This window comes from Megascapheus bottae, chromosome 4 (assembly GCF_031878675.1).
Source record: "Megascapheus bottae isolate mThoBot1 chromosome 4, mThoBot2.hap1, whole genome shotgun sequence".
In the NCBI taxonomy this organism is placed as follows: domain Eukaryota; kingdom Metazoa; phylum Chordata; class Mammalia; order Rodentia; family Geomyidae; genus Megascapheus; species Megascapheus bottae.
In genome coordinates this window covers 28492487-28515038 of record NC_143512.1, presented here as the reverse complement: position 1 = coordinate 28515038, position 22552 = coordinate 28492487, and the positions used below count along the sequence as shown (strand labels likewise).

Here is a 22552-nt window from a genome sequence, read left to right as displayed (position 1 = left end):
AAAACACTTCATTTTTTAAATCAGTTTATATTCTGCCAAACATTTATTTTGGACATTTCAAATTCTTTTATTTTTATTTCCCTTTCATCTATATTTGGTTTATTTTTTATGACAAAGTCTAACTATGTAGTCCAGGCTGGTCTTGAACTCACAAATCTGTCTCACATTCTTTTGTGCTGGCATTATGGGTATGCGTCATCATGGCAGGCCAAGCTGTATTCATTTTCAGCTGCTTTAAGATATGTAAGTCAAACATCAAAGATGAATATAAAGTACAATTGAATGACATATTTAATACTTAGTGTTACACAGCCTTCATTATTATCTAATTCTGGAACATTTCTTTATCACTTAAAGAAATCTTATACCCATTAACAATCACTCCTCCTTCCCTATCCCTCTGTCCTAGCAACCACTGACATCATTTTTGTCTCAATGGATCTATTTTTGTATTTCTAATAAGTGAAATAAAAATTTGCATTTTTATAGATTCTTTCACAATTTGGATAGTATTTTTGAGGTTCTTTTAAAAATTATTTATTGTCGGGGTAATGTATAGAGGGGTTACAGTTACATTGGCCAGGCGGTAGGTGCATTATTTCTCACACATTGATACCCCTTCTCACGTTTTTGTCACCATTTCCCTCCCCCCACCAACTCCCAATCATCTTGCTTTCTCCCCTTCCCTTTCCTATTTCAAATAAACATATACAATATATCAGGTAACAAAGTCAGATATAGTAACAAGATGAGATTAATCAAAGGACAAAGAAAAGAGAAGTAACAGTACATTAAGGATAATCACTCAAGATAACACTTTTATTTCCATATCTTAGAGATCCTTTCATTTAGTCTTATCCTATATAATCTTATGGGGTTTTTTTTTGTTGTTGTTTGGTTGGTTGGGGTTTTTTTTTGGCAGTTGTGGAGCTTGAACTCCTGGGACTGGATGCTGTCCCTGAGCTCTTCAGCTCAAGGCTATCACTTTGAGCTACAGTGCCACTTCTGATTCTCTGGTAGTTAATTGGAGATGAGTCTCACAGACTTTCCTGACCAGACTGGTTTTGAACCATGAGCCTCAGATCTCAACCTCTTGAGTGGCTAGGATTATAGGCATGAGCCACCCGTCCCTTGCTTGAGGTTCATGTCTATTTCAAATATGTCATGCCATGTTCTATTATATCATTTATTTTTATTTTTGAATAATATTCCACTATATTCAAATGCCACATTTTGCTTATCTGTTAACCAGTTGGTGGTCATTTGGGGAGCTTCTGCTTAGTGCTTCTGAAAGATTCTTCAGTAATCATTTCTGTGTATGTCTCTGCATGGACATACACTTTCTTTGCTGGGCCACTATGAACATATGGTCAATATTTTACAAAAACATACCCTGTATTTCTAGTACTTAATGGTTTGAGAAACTCTACCAAACGTTGCCAGCCATTCCTGACCTAAAAACTATATCATAAATCAATGTATTTTATTTTCTGAGTAACAATGAAATAATCACCTTCACTTAAACTCAGTGTAAGTTTACTATTCTGTACCTTAGTAATCAATACTCTGATGACTCTAGCTTTTGCCTGATGTATTGATCCTTGTGCTGAAATCTCAGTCTTCTATATTACTAAGTGGTAGAACTGTCAGCTTCCAAAATTTCTACACTTAGAATGCATCAAAACTTGTTTTTGAGTTGAGTGCTGGTAGGTCACTTGGTGTAATTCAGGTTGAGATCTGAGGATCACAGTTGAAAGCCAGCTCAAGCAGGAAAGTCCCTAAGACTCTTATCCTCAATTAACCAAAAAACTGTAGAGTTGTGGCTCTAGTCTTGAGAAAAAAGAGCTCAAAGATAGTGCCCAGGTCCTGATTTCAAGCCCATGAACCATCAAAAAGTAGGAAGGAAGGAAAGAGGAAGGAAGAAGGTAGGAAGGAAGGAAGGAAGGAAGGAAGGAAGGAAGGAAGGAAGGAAGGAGGGAGGGAGGGAGGGAGGGAGGGAGGGAAGGAGGGAGGGAGGGAGTACTTCATAGGAAGTACTTCCCTCCATATTCATGCCATTCTTTCCTGGTTCTCTGGCTCTCCCCTCTCCCATTTAACTCATCCACTTTTTAACACTATGTATTTCCTATGCAAAAGAAGGTCTATATTTTGTTTTTGTAGATTGTCATATTTCACTATATATGATGATTTCCAGTTATTAGTCATGTAAAATATTGTTTTATTTATTGAAACTTTATCAGCCTTCCTAAATTCCTTGCAGACAACTTTATCTTGCCTACTGCTATATACCTTGTTTTATTTACAGTAAGGGAAAAACATTTGCTGAATTGAAAATTACATTATCTAAATATCTAGGAATGCATTGTTACTTGCTAAGGTTACAAGAGTTTCAGGACTAGAGCCTGAACCTCACTTGTAACACTAGGCCACATTTCTAACTCCTTTAGAAATAAATTTTTAGCTTGCTACATACAAAGAAAAACTAATAGTCTATGCAAGCAAAATGTTATGTAGAAAATCATTAAGAGCATGAACGTACATATAAGTAGTCTTATGAATGTATGTTCATTGCCTTTACAAAAGCCATCAAGTGCTAAGCACTTTGGAAAATACATGGTGAATAAATATTTTATGTTTCAGCAAATCGTTTTCAGTGGAGGACAAATCTAAAATACTCCTTTTAGCATTCTAACAGAAATCTACAAAAGCAACTTAAAAGGGCACACACTTTTGCAGTTTTCATTCTTCCTGAAAAGACTTTTAAAATCATATATGCCTGTCCTAGGATTTAGTGGTACTACACTAAACTTTGAATAAAAAAACACATTCAGCTTATCTGTCAGAAGTATTTGAAAAAGCTTCCAGAAAGGCTAGAATGTATTTCTTCTATAATGACAAATGGCAGGTATAGTTTATGAAAATTCAATATTGTCAATGTGTGATTGTTACTTTTCACCAATTCCCAAGGCATATGATTTAATTTTTTTAACATGAGGTAGGAAAATCATTTTCTAAAATGCTAATTATGTAACAACTTCATCTCTCAGCTGCGAAGTGAAACTCAATAAGTCAACAGGATTCCTTCAAAACACCCTAGTTGGTAAAGATGATACTGCCCCGTAAGGTTTCCTTTGTCATCAAAAAGCTAAATACATTTCAAAGATTAAGTTCATTGTTCAGAAACACAGTAATAAAATTGTAATAAAAAAAATTGTAACTTTTTTAGCTGAAAACATTTTAAAAGAATAAAAAGATAACTTATAAGGGAGAGACACAAAAGTGCATTGCCTCCATCATATAAAATAATACTTATTGAAATGAACTCCAGAAAATGGAAATAAGAGATTTTTATTTATTATTATTTTTGCTGGTTTTTTGTCTTGTTTGTTTGTTCATCTGTGTTTGGGAGGGTAAGGAGAGGCAAAGAAATGGAAGAACAAGGGTGAAAAAAATGTGGCGGTGATACTCACTAGACACCATTTTGAAAATGAACTATATAACGTATAGGTAAGGATGAAAGGGAAAAACTTGGAGAGAGCAACAAAACAGGTACACTATCCAAAAAAGAAATGTACTCATTATCTGAGTTATGTAACTGTAACCCCTCTGTATATCACCTTTATAATAACAATACTTAAAAGAATGAAAAAATATATTGAATTTGCCCATGCTTGAAAATAATATAGCTATCTATTTTTTATTAAGAAAAGCTAGAGGCAGTGCTTGGTGTAAAATGTTCTATAATCCTGGTTAACATTAGCAATTTAAATTTGCTAAAGGTGGTTACACTCTCATATCAAGTGCACAAATCATAGGTATGTGAGTATGTGCATGCTTGTTTAAAAATGTATCAATAGGCCATAGGTTAATAATAGTAATAAACATTTGCTATATTTACTATTATTAAAATATACAATCTGTGGTAATAATTTCTTTGTTTTACAAGTGTGTTGGGGGGGCTAAAATTTTTCAATTCATCTGAGACAGACCATGAAATTCAATATTGAGCACCATGACCAATCCATGAAATTTGTCTACTTTGTTCCTGATTTTCACAGGGCCTTCTTCTTAGATGAAATGACCCATTGAAAGGAGAGCATAGCAATTTTTTCATCTATGGTAAATCAGTTTCATTTACTAGGATTTATTATGAGCTTCAGATTTAAGCTTTTTATGAACCATTATGTACCTAAATCTTAACCTTATGGTGATACATCTCTGCTCCCAGAGATGAATTTTCCATCTCTAAAGTTAGTTCTCGAGGCTTGCTAGAAGAAACAATCTGAAAATGATGTGATTGTTAAAAATCAAGAAATAAGTGAATGTTTTAAGTTGTTAATTACTTTTAGGATACCTAACATTAAAGTTCAAAAATTTATTGAAAAGGGCCGGAAGTTTGGCCTAGTGGTAAAGTGCTTTCCCAGCATGAACAAAGACCTGGGTTAGATTCCTTGGTATCACCTATAAAGAAAAATCTGGAAGTTGTGCTGTGGCTCAAGCGATAGAGCTCTGGCCTTGAGAAAACCCAACGACAATGCTTAGGTCCTGAGTTCAAGCCCCAGGACTGGCAATAAATAAATAAATATAAAAATCTATTGAAAAATAAAAATAATTTGGATATCACAGTGCAAACACTACCACATTGAACACGTTAGCATAAGAAATTGATGAAATGGACAAATTATGTGAATTTTATCCTATGCATTGAACACTTTAGCATAAGAAATAGATGACATGGACAAATTATGTGAATTTTATCCTATATGCCATTCAATAAACTAAATGTATTCCTATGGAATCATTTAATATTAAAATGACAATTTTAGAGAAAGAAATTATATTAATGTTTGAATTACAAGAACTGTCCCATTTTCCATATTACAAATTTCAATCAAATTAGAAATAAATAGTTCAAAAATTGTAGACTTCTCCAAAGCTAATTTGCCTAAGTAAAATATTTTAATGTTTTTCCAATAGAATTAATAGTTTCTATTTCTCATTATTTGAGACACTAAAGGCTACAGTGAAAAGCGAAAACCTAAGGCATGCTTACTGAAAGGTGTTGCTCTTCAGTATTCTTCAGAATTCGGTGTATTTTAGAACAATTATTTTCTTTTCTGGGTATTTCAGTCACGGGGCTTGTACTCTGGGCCTGGGCATTGTCCCTGAGCTCTTCAGCTCAAGACTACCACCCTACCCCCTTGAGCCAGAGCGCCACTTCCGGTTTTCTAGTGGTTAATTGGAGATAAGAGTCTCAAGGTCTTTAGTGTCCGGGCTGGCTTTGAACCACGATCCTCAGATCTCAGTCTCCTGAGTAGTTAGGATTATAGGCATGAGCCACTGTGCCCAGATCTCCTCTGGGTATGTTTATTAATTTAGTTTATTATTTGCATAGAGGTGATGTAGTCGGGGATTACAGTTACAGTTATAGGTAATAAGTACATTTCCTTTGGTACAGCATGTTCTAGTCCTTCACAGACCCCAGGACTTTCCTCCTGTCTCAACCTATGAATTGTATAGTTTACTTTCATCCATGTCCAGTGAGCACCATTGCTGCAGTTTTCACCTATTCTCCCTTCAATTCTGTACCCTGCCCCCAAGCCATCCAAAATGTATACGTGAATTCACCATACTTTGAATACACTATCCATTTTCCTTCAAATGACATAATTATTTAAATTTTTAAAAATTTTATGTTTTATTGTCTGGGTAATATATAGAGGGGTTACAGTTACATTCACCAGATGGTAGGTACATTACTTCTCACACATTGATACCCCTTCTCAAGGTTTTTGTCTCCATTTCCCTTCTCCCACCCCTCCCAATCATCTTGTTTCCCCCTTCCCTTTCTATTTCAAATAAACAAATAAACATATATGTTGGGAGCCAGAGTGGAATCAAACTGTACCTTGATTTGCATCAGACAATGGCTTTATTGTCTTATTGTTTTCTGGCCTTATTCTGTTTAAATGACCTGAGATTTACCATATGAATGTAACACCTGGAAGTTCCCTGGGTCTCAAGGAGGGAAGAAGCTGGAGTGAAAAATAAACGAGGCAGTCTTTACCTGGACTGCGGACATCCCAGACCCAGTGTGTCTGTCTCTCTTCTATTTCTTCCTAGTCCTTGCCCCCTATTTCAGGAACCCCAATCTGCGAACCCTGGTTTGCTGCCGGTTGGCCCCGGCACATATATACAATATGCCAGATAACAAAGTCAGATATAGTAACAATATGAGATTAACCAAAGGACAACAAAAGAGAAGAGAAATAACATGGTACATTAAGAACAGCAATTACACAAGATAAAGCTCTTGTTTCCATCTCCTGGAAATCCTTTAATTTGGTCTCATCCTATATGACCTTATGTACCTAGGTTTTGAGCTATTGTAATCCTTTGCTAGGAGAGTCCTAGATGTGTCCTAATGATTACAAATGAGGGAAACCTATGTTCCTTTGAGTCTGGCTTACTTGACTTAATATGATTTTTTTACAAGTCTTTCTATTTCTTTACAAATGGGTTATGTCATTCTTTCTGATGGCAGTATAAAATTACATTGTGTAAGTCCTTATAGAATGATGATAAGTGAAAGGAGCTCCAAGGTATAGAAACAAAAGCCATATAATGAGTGATTCTTGTCCTTAATGTACTATGTTATCTCTCATCTCTTTTGCTGTACCTTGGTTATCTCATATTGTTACAATATTTCACCTGGTTATCTGATATATTGTATATATGCATGTTTGGTTATTTGAAGTCAGATAGGGAAGGGAGGAAAACAAGCTGAGGTGTGGGGGCGGTGGGAGGGAAATGGTGACCAAGACATGAGAAAGGGTATCAATGTATGAGAAGTAATACACCTTCTATCTGGTCAATATAATGTAACCCTTCTATTAATTACAATAAAAATATATGAGAGAAAAAAGAAGTCACAAAAAATTCCATGTGTATAAGTACCAAATGACATAATCTTATTCTTTCTAATGGTTATATAAAGTTCCATTGTATATAGGTACCACATTTCTTGGATCCATTCATCTACTGTGGGTCATTCGGGCTATATCCATATTTTGGCTATTGAAAATAGTGTGGCAATAAGTATGGATCAGCAGGTGTCTTTATCATATCCTGCTTCATGATGTTCAGTAGTGTGGCTTTGAAATAAGGGGACATATGTTTAGACTTTTGAGGAACCTCTAGATTGCTGTGCAGAGCAGTTGTACTAGTTTACATTCTCACCAACAGCGCAGTAGATAGAACAATATAAAAAAAATATTTTGGCAAGGCTAGAGTTTAACTCAGGACCTTGTGCTTGCTAGACAAGCATTCTACCCACTTGAACCACATCGTTATTTTTGGACTATGGTCTTACATCCTTCCTTCACCCATACCTGTAATTTTATCCACAAGTTTTAGGCTCCCTGTCAAAGTTAGAATACAGGCAGGCACCACTATGCACTACTTCTTTCCATTACAATGAGTTTTGTGAACTTTTCTGCTTGGGCTGATTTACAATCATAATTCTCCCAATCTCAGACTCCTATGTAGCTAAGAGGACAGGCATATACCACCATTCCCAGCTATTGGTGGTATTGCTAGGAATATAGGTCTAAATCACTACGGTCTCAGTTAAAATAGTATTTTATTTAGAGCAAATTAATTAGATAAAATTAAAGACAGTAAAATATACTTTTTAAAAGCAAAAGGCAATTAGATGTGTTTTTCTTTTTGATAGCATAAAAAGCAATGACTAACATTACTAATCCATTAAAACAATTTGATCATTTAACCTAAAAAGTAAAATTTAAAATGTTCCCAACTGCATTTGATACTCAATGGATTGAGCAAACCAAAACAACATATTTGAGGAGGTTCAACTTCTTTGAGAATTAAAAAACAGTAATTGATTGATAGCAGTTTTATAAAATGCCACAATATTCAAAAATCATGTCAAAAATTCCACTTGGTACTCACCACAATTCAACAGTAATATGAAAATAACTGTTAATTTTTGTGCATATTATCAAAGTTAAAAAATAAAGTATATTTGATACTTACTTATATAATTCTGTTAATGGTGAAGCCAAAATGACTAATGTTGTAAGCAGATTATTACAGTGGGAATGAATTTTAAAAATTTTATCATTTTTATGTGCATGAGGATTCAGAAGTTCCTGTACAGATGAACAAATTGGCCATAACATATCCTCCATACATGTGAAAATTGTTGTGATATCAAGCCTATTGGAAAGAAAAATTCATGTTAAACAAGTAATCTGCTTACCATGTACACTTTCATCCATAGTTCTTGTACTAAGGATATGTAAGAACAAAAAGGTTTGTCTAGGTATCATATTTATAGAGCCAGGAAACAAAAAGTATGAGACATCTCTTGAGATTCTAGATAAAAGCCAATCCATTATTCCCTTATCTTGTATAAACTCTGCTACATTATTTATTTTAGTCAGAAACATTTGTTTCTATCATTCTTGAACTTTTAATTTTATAATTTAATATTTATATTTTAAAATAACATCCCAAATTTATTTAAATGAAGTATAATGCTATATCTCAGCCCATGAATACAATGTGCAATAATCAAATCAGGCTAGTTAGCATATCAGTGATTATCTTAGACATGTCATTTCTCTGCATTCACAATGTTCAAACTCATTACTGAGATGTTTAATTAATTTTTATTATCTATTATTACCTTAATGTGTGATAGAAATAAAATTTATACTTCCTATCCAACTGTAACCCCAAATCCATGAACTATATGCTCTTCATTTATTTCTCTCCTTTCCTTGAGTTTTAATAAAAACTCAAAGATATTTTAAAGTTTTTTTTTGGTACATGACTAAATTGAATAGATTCCATAATTTCACTCTCTCAAATTAAGACTTAAAGAAATTGAAAGTAAAGCCTAGCACAGTGGCTCATGCCTGTAATCCTAGCTACTCAGGAGGCTGAGATCTAAGATTCAAAGGCAGCCTGGGCACTAAGTCCATAAGGCTCTTAACTCCGATTAACCACTAGAAAACTGGAAGTGGCGCTGTGGCTCAAGAACTAGGGTGGTAGCCTTGAGCTGAAGAGCTCAGGAATAGCCCCCAGGCCCAGAAGTTCAAGACCCATGACTGATAGAAAAAAAAAGAAAGAGAGAAAGAAAGAAAGAAAGAAAGAAAGAAAGAAAGAAAGAAAGAAAGAAAGAAAGAAAGAAAGGAAGAAAGAAAGGAAGAGAGAGAGAGAGAGAAAGAGAGAAAGAGAGAGAGAGAGAAAGAAAGAAAGCAAAGAAAGCAAAGAAAAGAAATTGAAGGTAGAGAGTGTAAAGTTTCTTTATTTGTTATAATTTTCTAATCTTCCACTTTTTATTGTACAGGTGATGTGCAGTGGTTACAGTTACATAAGCCAGGTAATGAGTACATTTCTTTTGAACAGTGTTACCTCCTCCTTCATTTTCTCCAGTTGTTTTCCTTCCTATCCTCACTCTCACAGTTTAATTAAAAAGGTTTGGACATCTGGGCACTGGGGTTCACACCTGCAATCCTAGCTACTCAGAAGAGTGAGATCTTAGGAGCATGGCTCAAAGCCAATCCATGCAAAAAGTCCCTATGAGACTCTTCTCTCCAATTGACTACTAAAAAACTGAAAAGGGAGTTGTGGCTCAAAGTGCAAAGTGTTAGCCTTGTACAAAAAGGAGCAAACCACATATAAGGTTGTTGCTACAGGTAACTAGAATAATAAAACCATCAATAATCATCTTAATATCGTTTTTCACTCACCATTTTTCTAACTGCTAAATTAAAATACATATAATCTGATTTTGAAACTAACAATAGTTGCTTAAGGCATTCAAATCTTTGTAGCAAAATATATAAGTATGCATATATAACACATAGACTTATAAAAGCTAGAATCTGTACTTCCTTTTTTCATCTTATTTTTTACTATCAAGGTAATGTATAGAGGGGTTACAGTTACATTTGCCAGATAGTGGGTGAATTACTTCCCACACATTGATGCCCCTTCTTACGTTTTTTTAGAAACATACTTCTTTTTTTTCTTTTTCAGATATTTTTTTATTGTAATTAATAGAAGGGTTACATTATATACACCAGATAGAAGGTGCATTACTTCATAAACATTGATACCCTTTCTCATGTCTTGGTCCCCATTTCTCTCCCCCCACCCCTGCCCCTCATCTTGTTTTCTCCCCTTCTCTATCCTATTTCAAATAACCAAATAAACATATATATAATATATCAGATAACAAGGTAAAATACTGTAACAATATGAGGTAACAAAGGGACAGCAAAAGAGATGAGAGATAACACAGTACATTAAGGACAATCACTCATTATATGGCTTTTGAGAAAAGTACTTCTTAATTACATTTTGTATACAATATCCAGAAACTTAAGTCTCCATAGTGCAGTTTTTAAGTTAAATATATTACCTAATTCATGAGCTAACAGTAAATCTGATTTCACAAATATCTCATAATGACTTGCTATGTTATTGTCCAAAGTGAAAAAGATTCTCCATCTATTTTTCAGGGTTCATTTTTTTTAAACTGCTTTGTCAGTAATTCAAAACAGCCTGTGCAAAAATGCCAAATTTATGAGACACTGTAGCAGGACCTGAACGCCCTTCAAATTGCAGCATACTTTACAAGAACATTGTCAGGAAATGATTTCTCTTGCCAAAAGAAGGAGGAAAAATGTCTGATGTCTGTAGGGTCCTCCTGAAGGGTATAAAAAGACCTGTTATATACCTAAAAGGCTGGTTTTAGACAGCGTATTTATAAAACAAAAGCCTTTTCATCTTGATCATTGTCATGTAAGTTCATTTGTGTATTATTCAGTGCCTAAATAACTTGTATAATTGTACTATAATTTTGCCTTTGATTTAAAACCTAGTGACAGTTGCTTCTCATTTTCTATAATCTCACATTTTCCTAAACTGGCTTTAGGTAATACATAGTGAAAAGTAAAGGAAAAGCAAGAATAGGAAATTAAAATATATTTCAAACAAAAATGACTACACAAACTAGTTTCCTTAACAAAGATAAGCTGCACATTTTAGACTTTAAAACAAAATAAATCCTTTGGTTGCCTACAAGCTCTAAGTCAAATTAACTACTCCATCACAGCATGGTTGCTTTTTTCTCCATTCAGGACCTTAATTTTCTCCCTTTATCTTATTAACCTCTGTGTCTATGTGTCCTAGATTACAAGACATTTTGAATGATTTCCTAGAAACAAGTGGGTTCTATATACAATTTTAAGAAGAAGAAAAAAAGAGCAAAGTTATTTTGATTTGCATTGCACATTTCCATTTCAATACCCAGGGAGAATTGAATACGATTTCCTTTCAGATGTTAGAAACATGTTAAATATACCAGGAGTTTTATCATGAGATTCAGAATTACACTGCTTTATATCATCTGATTCAAAAGCTTTCTTGAATAGCAATGGCATACAGAACTTCAATTACCGGATCTGTGGAGTTCTCTTATAACTGGGATGGGCCCGAGCATATCTGGAGGACAATAAACCCAAAGATTTCTCCAGCACTTCTGTAAGAATCTCCTGGGCTAACTTCGGGGGTAGTATGGTCCAGAGATCATGATGAAGAGCCCAGTAGAAATAATGCCACATCTGGAGTGAGAAGGAGCATCTTTCCCCCTGGCAAAACCAACACACATTAAACAATAGAATCACATATTCCAAAATGTCAGTCTGTTTCCTATGAACCTAATTAGTTCAGGCTGAAAGGAAATAGCTGGAGAGTCTGACATACTAGATGACCAAGAAAGATTTTTGACAAGATGTTGAACATTCTTATTGACACAGGAACATATGCTTTATTTCTGTTATGAGATCAAATACTTTAGTTCAAAACCAGACCACAAGCATTCGAGCTAATGTATTTGATTTACCTATTCCTGATCTATGTTTAAAATTTACTTTTAAACAATCATCTTTGTTAGTTGCTAAACAAGCCATGCTAGCTACTTTAAAATAGAAGTTAATTCTTTCAAGATTGAAATTTGTTTAAAGGGGGTATATTTAAATATCTTCATTTTTACGGACTATTAGCATCATTGAATTAACCCTATAAAATGAAGGAATGAAATAAACTTATTGTCATTCTTTTGGTTGGTCATAGGGCTTGAACACTGGGCCTAGGCACTGTCCCTGAGCTCTTCAGTGCAAAGCCACAGTGACACTTTCAGCTTTCTGGTGATTAATTGCAGTCCCATGGACTTTTGTGCCCAGGTTGGCTTTGAACATTTATCTTCAGATCTCTGCCTCCTGAGTAGCTAGGATTTGAGGCATTTGAGCCATTGGTGCTGGCATAAACTTATTGTCATTTTATCAAACATTCATGGAACAACATTGTGGAGGCTAAGGAGCATGAAACTAGCAAAGATTATTACATTATACAAGTCACTGGTAGTATTTTACTGACAATATTATACTAGTATCATATATAATAGCAGTCTACATTTATGATTTTGTGAGGCCTGGTTATATATTCAGATTTCCAAATGGCAGATTCTCATTCTTTGCCATATTATATATTCTTTATATGTACTAAATTTTCTCAACTGCAGAGCAAAACCCAACAATGATCCAGGTTAATCAGGACAGGCAGAAAGGAGAGGGTAGCCTTAGATGATTTGCAAGCATAATTAGGAAACATGCTAGTTGCTTGACCTCACTTTCTTCAAACCAGATTTTAAAAGTATTGAAAATATGAAGAGTAGAATGCACTCTTCAAACATAATTATTTGTGGTAACAAAACATTAAAACTTAAATTAGTAAGATTTGCTGTTTTCATCTCTAGATAATCCTCTTTGAAATAAATTTTACCCACTATTTGATCTCAAAATAAATGCTATTTTAAAAAGAACTACTGTTGAAGAGGAAATAAGAATGGCCTATAGACATATGAAAACATGCATGACATCTCTAGCCATAAAAGAAATGCAAATCAAAACAACCTTGAGATTCTATCTCACTCCAGTTATAATGGCCATGATCAAGAAATCTAATAACAGGCTGGGAGTTTGGCTTACTGGCTTACTTCCTGCCTGGCATGCACGAAGACCCAGGTTTGATTCCTCGGTATCACATACGTAGAAAAAAGCCAGAAGTGGTGCTGTGGCTCAAGTGGTAGAACTCTAGCCTTGAGAAAACTCAAGGAGAGTACTCATGCCCTGAGCCCAAACCCAGGACTGGCAAAAAAAAAAGAAAGAAATCTAATAACAACAGGTACTGGCAGGGATGTGGTCCAGAGAGATCACTACTACACTGATGGTAGAAGTGTAACTCATTCAACCACTGTGGAAAGCAGTATGGCGATTCCTCAAAAGACTAAACATAGAGCTCCCCTATGATCCAGCAATTCCACTCCTTGCATTTACCAAAATGTCCAGAGAAAAGGACATACTAGGCCCCTAGCACAAAGATGTTCCTTGTACTACTATTTACCATAGCAAAGATATGGAACCAACCCAGATGCCCCTCAATAGATGAATGGATCAAGAAGATGTGGTATTTATACACAATAAAATTCTATGCTCCCATCAGAAAGAATGGCATTGTCCTATTGGTAAGGAAATGGAAAGACCTGGAAAAAAATCATATTAAGTGAAGTAAGCCAGACCCAAAGGAACATAGGCTCAATGGTTTCTCTCAATGGAGTCTCTTAGCAGAGGATTACAATAGCTCAAAACCTAGATTCATAAAGTCATATAGGAGGAGACTAAATGAAAGGATCTCTAGGATATGGAAACAAGAGATTTATCTTGTGTGATTGTTGTTCTTAATGTACTATGTTATTTATCTTCTCTTTGTTTGCCTTTCTGGTTAATTTCATACTATTACTGTATCTGACTTTGTTACCTGGTATATTGTATATACGTTTATTTGTTTATTTGAAATAGGAAAGGGAAGGGGAAAAACAAGATGATTGGAAGGAGGTGGGAGGAGGGAAATGAGGACAAAAACATGAGAAAGGGTATTAATGTGTGAGAAGTAATGCACCTTCTATCTGGCAAATATAATGTAACCTTTCTATTAATTACAGTAAAAAAAATTAATACTTAACCCTGTCTATAGCAAAGGTTGAGTGCTTGTAATAATGTGATCAACAGGATTTCTATGATTTTCAAACTACAAAAACAGTTTCCTTAAAAGACCTTTTGGTTGTAAATAAATAAACAAAAATAACTTTATGCACATACTCATTTAAGATACTTTTTCAACTTCATGATCCCTTAAAAATATTCCGAAGAGAGCCAGGCACAGTGACTCATGCCTCAGGATGCTGAGATCTAAGGATCAAGGTTCAAAGCCAGCCCAGGAACAAAAGGACCTGGGACTCTAATCTCCAATTAACCTCTAGAAAATGTGAAGTAGGGCTTGGCTCAAGGGTAGGGGGGTAGCCTTGAGCTGAAGAGCTCAGGAACAGCGCCCAGGCCCACTTCAAGCTTCATGACCAACCTAAAAAAGTATATATATATATATATATGTTCAAAGAGGATTCTGGTCTAACAAGTCTCTTTAAAATGAACACACTATCAGTCAGTGTGTGCATAGGTTTTCATGAAACTAAATTTGATTCATCTTTTCTTCTGAAAAATTTCCCTACTTGTTGTCATTTCAAAAATATTCTGCTAGTAAACATGTTATTTTTGCAGACCAACTATAATGTAAACAGATATGAGCTTTTATTTGGATTTTATATCAGGAAACAAGCAGCTGGGTTTTATTACAGAAGCCAATCAATATTATCTTTGAACAGACAATTCTTTATTCTTTGACTATTGAAAAATGCAAGTTCCTAAAATTGAGCAGATGTCAACCATCTAAACATTTAATTTTAAACATGTAATCTGAATGGCCTCTGTGCTATCTGACCAGGACCGCATCAGATGCTCAACTCTGACTGGTGTCATTTGACGGCTTAGGACTGTCTTGCTTTTACAGAACATGAGTCCACTTCATTTACTCTATCTGTACTATGCTCTCTGTGTGGTGATAGGTTCTCCTGGATCACTATGCTACCATCTACTTCCAGTCAGGAGTATCAGCAACTTTAATCTCAAAATAAGCTTACCAAAAACATACCGACTTTGTTTCACAAGTCATTTGGAATAATTGGAAGAGGAAGAAAAAAGTACAATGAACAAGATAAAACCATGTCAAGTATACTACTTGTCAAAATAGTTTAAAATCTTTGCTATTTTTAGAAGGATTTTATTTCTGGTAAATAGAAAACTCAGTATCACTTTATTTTCTGAGTATAAATAACATCCAATCACTCCGCAAATAAATTGTAACTACTGACCATGTAAGTATATGGAAACTACAGAACCATGTAATCATAGGGTAACTATCTCATTATTTCTGTCTTTGAAGCCACAGCTTTGTGCTAAGATCTAAGAGCTGGGTGTTACATGGCAATTTTTTTTTAATACTTGGTAACTTCAATAACAGCTTCTCAATGCACCCACTTATTATATATACTGTACAATTATGCTAGATCCCAATTTGCATAAGAGAAAACCAAATATCCCTGTGTTGAACATATTTTGGGATGAAACCGGTTCTTCATTGAAAATTTCACATGAAATCATTCATTATTACCCTGACATTTTGGAATAGTTTGAAACATTAGATGGATTCATTTTCCAACTCTGTTTACCTCAAGGCAAATGAGAAGGATGCTGCCAGGAGAGGGATACCAGTACTTGCATTCTTATCTCAAGCTACCAGCTGTACTATACCAGTTTCCCATTCTACTTACTCCGACCACCCCTGTTTGAAGTAAGGCTGTCGGATTTGGAAAGCCCTATATAGATGCTCTTGTAAAAGAAAAAGCCTCTGGAAAGGCCTCTAACAGAGAGATGAAATGGCTCTAGGAAAAGTGAAAAGTCCTTTAAAAGACCTTCTTCTTAGCTGTTCGTTTGTGTCCTGGCAACATTGACTAAGTAACTGAGGAAGAAACAAAGACACAGGATCCTTTACACACCCAAGATATTTTATTCACTTTTCCATGGAAGCCACTTCAAGGAATTTCAGATATTGTAGTCTACATATAATCTATGGGATTTAGGATAAAGATATAAAATCTAATCATGAATAGTCTTAATTGACACTCATTTTGGTTTCACTGACTTTAATATAGCAAAAAAATGTAATTTCAAAAATAGGCTCAATGAAAACAGGTAAGGTATAAATGTTTAATTAGGTCTTATAGTATATTCACAGGAACTATGAGAAGGTCTTATAGTATATTCACAGAAACCATAAGAAAGGGAAAGAAAAGCACTAGAAAGAATAAAGGTGATTAGTAAAGTATTTATTAAACCACATGAAAATTTAAAAAAAAACAAGAAAAAATACAAATATTCTTAACTGGTACTTTTGGAAAGAACAGTTTGTAGTACTTTGATATTGTGATCTCATTGAGTTCTCATCATATCTCATTATATTCCAAGTCGCATAGCACTGTACCAATGCAGCTCAAATTAAGTTATTTTTACTTTACAGCAGAAGGAGAGTTTTGATGTCTAATTTATTTCAGTTTTTTTTAAAACAAGTGTTTTTCTGAAGTACAAATTCAATATTTTAAAAATATTATCCTAACAGCCTTCGTGTGTTAGTAATGCCAAGCTCATGTTTCTAATTAGCCAGAAAGCAGGTAGGCAGTAAAACATATTTGTGTAAAATGGAGGGATAGTAAACTTAACTTCACACCTCATAAAAAGCTTTGTAGTCATCCCAGTGGTGGCTCTCAGCATCCTGTAAAATGCTTGTAGCACAAACTCTGACGCAGTAGTTTGTAACCTGAAACTGTAGCATGTTGATGAATTCCTGATATCGCTGGACAGGCACCAGAAACATGGGTCTGTTCAGAGGCAATGATCAAAGAGACAGAGATTTAAGGCCTGTGCAGTAGGAGGTAACAATCTCCAGCACTACAAATGGTTTTGATTATTAGATATCAATCATTCATTTCCTCCTAATACTGAAGTCTGCATCCACATTCACTTTCCAAAAAGGTAAAATATATAAATAACTAAAGCTGGTTTTTGCTTTGCAAGTCTTTTGAAAACATACATCTGCTGTTTTCCAAATATGCATTTCAAACTTGAGACATACTTGGTTGTCAATACATCATTCAAAACTAAAAGTATTCTTTGTAGACCTATTATTAGTGATCAGAGTACTATTTAGGAATTAGTTACTGTTATTACTAGGGAACAACATATACTTGTTCGGAACAACTTTAATAAAGCAATCATAATCTAACAGCAGTTTTTTTAGAGAAATTGTAATTCTGTAGCTGTCAATTATCCTCTAAACTGTTTTAAAATATTCTACAGAAATAAAGATTTTAGCATATTTTGTTTATAAATTCAAGGATGAATCACAACATCTGACTACTTATGAAAATTAAAGAAATATCATTTCTGTACTCTCCATTTAGCCAAATTAATTCCACTGTTTTTTTCTTTAGCTATTTATATTGCATTGCTTTCTCTCATAACCAAGAGACAGTGAAGGCTGAATTAAGAGTATAGAATAGATATAGAATCAATTCTTGAAATCACTCTGGGATGCTATATCCACACATTCCTTTCTGATGGGCCATGTTTTTAGTTCAGCACAGCATAAATCTAACCCAAAAGACCATATGATAATACCTGCTGCAATTTTTATCTCTCTTCAGAAAGAATCCTATATTTTTAGATTACTAATAAAAAATAAGATTGGCAGATGCTACCTCTTTAAATATTATGGGTATTTTGTTACTAAATAAATGTCCTGCAATACGTTTATACCACTCAATGGGACAGATTAAAATGCATTTATTCATTCTAGTGTCCAAACGGCTGTTTGGCGTAGAAAACAAAACATAAATGTAAGTTCATTCTTCCTTTTCAGAGTGGTCAGGATAATGTGCTTTATGAAAGGGAAGGGAAAATGTGGTTGTGTCTTAACACCATGTTGAACATACTTGTTCAACATTACTTCTACATTTAGGACTATCCAAGTAACTTACTCTAAGGGTTAATCCATATATCCCTTGAATATGATCTATTGAAGACAAATGAAAACAATTCACCATATTATTAAATGAAAATAAGCTATCATATTATTATTTTCTTCTTCTCAACCATCAAAATTTTATTACTGTGATTTCTGAAGATTACATTTTTTTAAAGCATGGGCCAAGGTAATTCAAATGACACTCACTTCTTAGTCGTTTCTTTCATGAAATTATCATATTGCACAAAGTGCTGGAGGACACAGATCGCTGTGGAGAGCAGGATGTGCAGGTTTCGCAGGGGTGCTTTGGAAGGAACCTCCTTGCTTCTCTCTTGCAGCCTTGCCAGGACAGCTGTTGCTACTTTACAACAGGCCTCCACCAAGTTTGCTCTAATTTCCTGAAAAGAATCATCTCTGCATGCCAGAGCCAGTGGAAGCATTGTGTCAAGTTTTTCCACGATGTTAGAACAAAACTAGAGAGAAAGAAATGTGCTGCTGAGTTATTTGTATGCTGACAGCACAGGGTAATTTATGTACAGTTGAGTCAAATTCCTAAATAATGAATTTGGCATCAAGTACAAATATAATGATGTAGCTTTATAACAATCAATTTCTCGGTTGTAGAAAGTTAAATGTCTCATGTCAAGAGACAAAAAGATGTCTCTCTATATATAACCCTTCAAATCTTAAGCTCACAGACACCATAAAAATTTCACAAACTAACTTTACATGACAATTCATTTATTTCTAGTTAATAGATATAAAAATGTATCCTTGAAATTATTTTGACATTATTTTTGAACTTATTCTTATTTTCTTTTGCTCAATGTCCATAGACTTTTAAATTAACTCTCATATATAAAATCTCAGACTAATTTAGATTAAGAAGCAAAAGAAACAATCTCATATAGCATCTTCTTAGTGATAAGGGGTTGGCAATCTTTAGAAATGCTCTAAATTGTCACTGTTTATTAAGGATCTACTCATTCAATATTGTGGTGGATGGGAAAGCAAAATCTGCCACTACATCAAATCAGACAGCAGAGCTGCCCAGTGTATGCTCTAGAGCCTCAGGATGACAAGTTGAGTGAAGCTCTCATCTCTTAAAAACTTCTCTGACATAGATTCTTGAACCATTGTGGACTTAATGCTGCGTAACTGTCTGCATTGGCTTTCTCCCCCCCACCCCACACGCGTGCGCGCGTGTGTGTGTGTGTGTGTGTCTGTCTGTCTGTCTGTATGTGTGTGTGTGTGTGTGTCTGTCTGTATGTATGTGTGTCTGTGTGTGTGTCTGTGTCTGTGTCTATGTCTGTGTCTGTGTTATATGAGTTTCAGGAGACAGACAAAGCGCTTAGATTGATTCCCGTTTATGAAAGATTTTTAAATTTCCCAATGCAAGACCAGGCAGGATCTCCTTTAACCACCTAAATTTCTTGTGAAACCATTCCAAGTAGAGCCACATAAGCAGAGTTTCTAGCATGTAGCCCTCTATGACAACAGAAAAGCCTTTTGAGATTCCTGAAACTCAGAGGGCAAGAGTTGTGAAGAGAGTAAGTACTTTTTTGTAGGTTTGGCCTATACATACCAGAGAAGAAAACTGTACCAAGCATTGGACAACAGAGAGTACCATTCGATCTTTAGGCTGTTTTTGTGATGACTTATATGAAAAGCTAAGGAAAGAAAGGAAATTCCACTGTACTCATTAGCAGTTTCAAAGAATTTCATGTGGTACATGCCTTTGCGATTTTCTTGGGTTGCTCTTCATCAGGAAACATATGGCAATCTTGCCAAACGTCCTGGGCACTTACAAGGTCCATAGCATAGCTCATAACTGAAGACCTTTCTCTCTGTTCTTGTTGGAGAATTCTTGTGGAAAAGTTTTCAATTGTAGTTGTTATGCAACATGCCATGGGAAGAGATAATTCTTTAAATGCATTTCTCCAGGCAAAATCTAGTAAAGTAGTCTGAAATATAAATTTACATAAAGTCATATCAACCCTAGGAACAACTGGTTCCTATTGCTTTAGACATAAAATTATTTTCATTCAATATATTGAATATAAGTATTCTTTGGTATTCTTTAAAAGCATTTTTTCTAATCTGAAAAATATTACCAAGTGAATAAAACAGTATACAAAAAACATATGCATTTCTTACATATAGTAATATACTGACATTTCACTTTAATTTGTCAGTAAATTTAATAAAAAAAAAACCTTTTTTTGAAAATTTAATCTCAAATGTAGTTCAATAAAACCATCTTTATGGGAGCCAAAAGCTGCACATACAATCTATCACATAAAGAAACCTTTAAATGCAATATATTTAATAAATTCTAAATTAGATTTTTAGTCTTTTTATAGCTTATCGTTAACAAGTATTGTATTTTAAGACTGCATTTAATATTCAATCTTTGATTTCTTGTTTAATTTCAGAATTCCAGGCAAGTATCCCCAAAAGAGCAGTACAAAATAAATTTCTTTGAGAAAACACAACCATTGCACCTTTCTGGGTTTTGACTAGCTTAGAATTTTACTTAATTTTTCCCATCAGAGTGGAGGGAACTACTGCTTTTCTTCCGGGCAATGATTAAAAAAATAGCTACATTATATTCTTTGCATATTTTGAGCACCAATTTTGTTATCATGTTTTTGTTTCTAATTTGGTCTGTGTCTCATATGGCAATGTAACTTTCAACATATATTTTCCTAATATCCTTATTGTTCTCTAAATGAAAAGTAAGGTAAATCTCTGTCAAGGGAACAAACTCCCCTTATTTTAGTCTACCCTTGTTCTCGGTAATGTGTCCCCTACTTCTACTTGAGGAGACTACTTGCTTTATATCTCTGGTTAAATTATTTTTCTTGGTCTTAAGCCTTTCAATACAAAAATAAGAGTTAAACTTGATGATTACTATGGTATCATTCAGTCTAAAATTACTTAAGATTATGATCATTAGCCTAGTTTTCTTGTATGTACACTTCATTCCGCATAAATGTTTCTTATACATAAAATAGTAATAAAAATGATTCCTTTTCTAGATCTAGAGTTCTATGATGACATAATTCTGTAAAAATGGCTCTTAGCCTCACTACACAAATAATATTACTAAACTTTAATATGTAAAGTTTATTTGAATCCTTAACTGTCTAGGAACCTGAGCATGTTTCTCTAATATGTGCATGAAAATTACTTACTAGTCGAATCAAGTAAGAGTATAGACTATACTACATTGTCTTTTATTTTATTTTATTTTTAAATATATTTCTATTTTCTTTAGGTAGTTGTGCAAAAGTAAACTTTTCTTACAAGTAAAACTTTTCACATGAAATGGCTATAGCTCTATGAAATAACAGTAATCCTTTGAGACTTACGATAAAGATATAAAAAGAAACCTATCTTCATGAAAACAATTTTTTAATCTTGATTTTTATTCCCCCTTTGAATGCCTGTATTTATTAAAATCTGCCATGCATCCAGAATGATTTGGTAGAAGTTTCTGGTAAGTGTCTGCAGTTAACAAGGATTTGTTTGTTTACTTTCAGTGTTTGTTTTCTTTTTTTTAACTTCCTTTTCTGTTGCAATGGTGATTACCTTTCCCCATGAAAATTCCTGGATGAGCGTGAAATGTTGGCCTGCCTATATTGTTGTCAACTATGGAAAAAAGTACCTTAATAGCTCTTCAAACAAACAAACAAAAATCAAACCTGGAAACCTTTACTTAAAAATCTTCACCTTGTATGTGGTATTTGTACACAATGGAATTCTATGTTGCTGTGAGAAAGAATGACATTGCCCCATTTGTTAGGAAATGGAAAGACTTAGAAAAAATCATATTAAGTGAAGTAAGCCAGACTCAAAGGAAGATAGGCTCAATGGTTTCCCTCATTTGTCATAATCAGTAGAAACCTTGGGCTCTCCTAGCAGAGATTTGCAATAGAGCAAAACCTTGATACATAAGGCCATATAGACGCTAAATAAAAGGATCTCTAGGATATAGAAACAAGAGCCATATAATGAATGATTGTTGTTCTTAAGGTACTATGTTATCTCTCATCTCTTTTGCTGTCCCTTGGTTATCTCATATTGTTACAGTATCTCACTTTGTTATATGATATATTGGATATATTTGTATTTGGTTATTTGAAATTGGATAGGGAAGGGGGGAAAATAAGATGAGGGGTGGGAATGGGGGGGAGGGAAATGGGAACCAAGACATGAAAAAGGGTATCAATGTATGGGAATTAATGCACCTTCTATCAGGCAAATATCATGTAACCCTTCTATTAATTACAATAAAAAATATGAAAAAAAAATCTTCACTTGTTTCTCTGACCCAGCCTTGTTTCTCTGACGCTGCTGGATATCGCATGGAGTTCTTGTACAGCAATGACCAAAGACTGTTCAGGTCAAAAAAAAAATCTAAAAATCTATTTTGAAAGATTGCTACTTCTACTCTTCCCATCTAATACATGGCACCACA

At 34.3% G+C, this 22552-nt stretch overlaps 1 protein-coding gene across 1 annotated transcript in view; it reads right to left on the bottom strand.

Moving 5' to 3' along the window:
* The window catches only part of Kiaa0825 (KIAA0825 ortholog), a 378969-nt gene that overhangs the window by 255037 nt on the left and 101380 nt on the right, over positions 1–22552 (bottom strand). The window contains exons 8-12 of the mRNA XM_090331617.1: positions 19806–20033; positions 18277–18542; positions 16774–16924; positions 11497–11687; positions 8059–8241 (exon numbers count right to left, since the gene is read on the bottom strand). Coding sequence (XP_090187743.1) covers positions 8059–8241; positions 11497–11687; positions 16774–16924; positions 18277–18542; positions 19806–20033 — 1019 coding nt within the window. The remainder of the gene's footprint in view (positions 1–8058; positions 8242–11496; positions 11688–16773; positions 16925–18276; positions 18543–19805; positions 20034–22552) is intronic.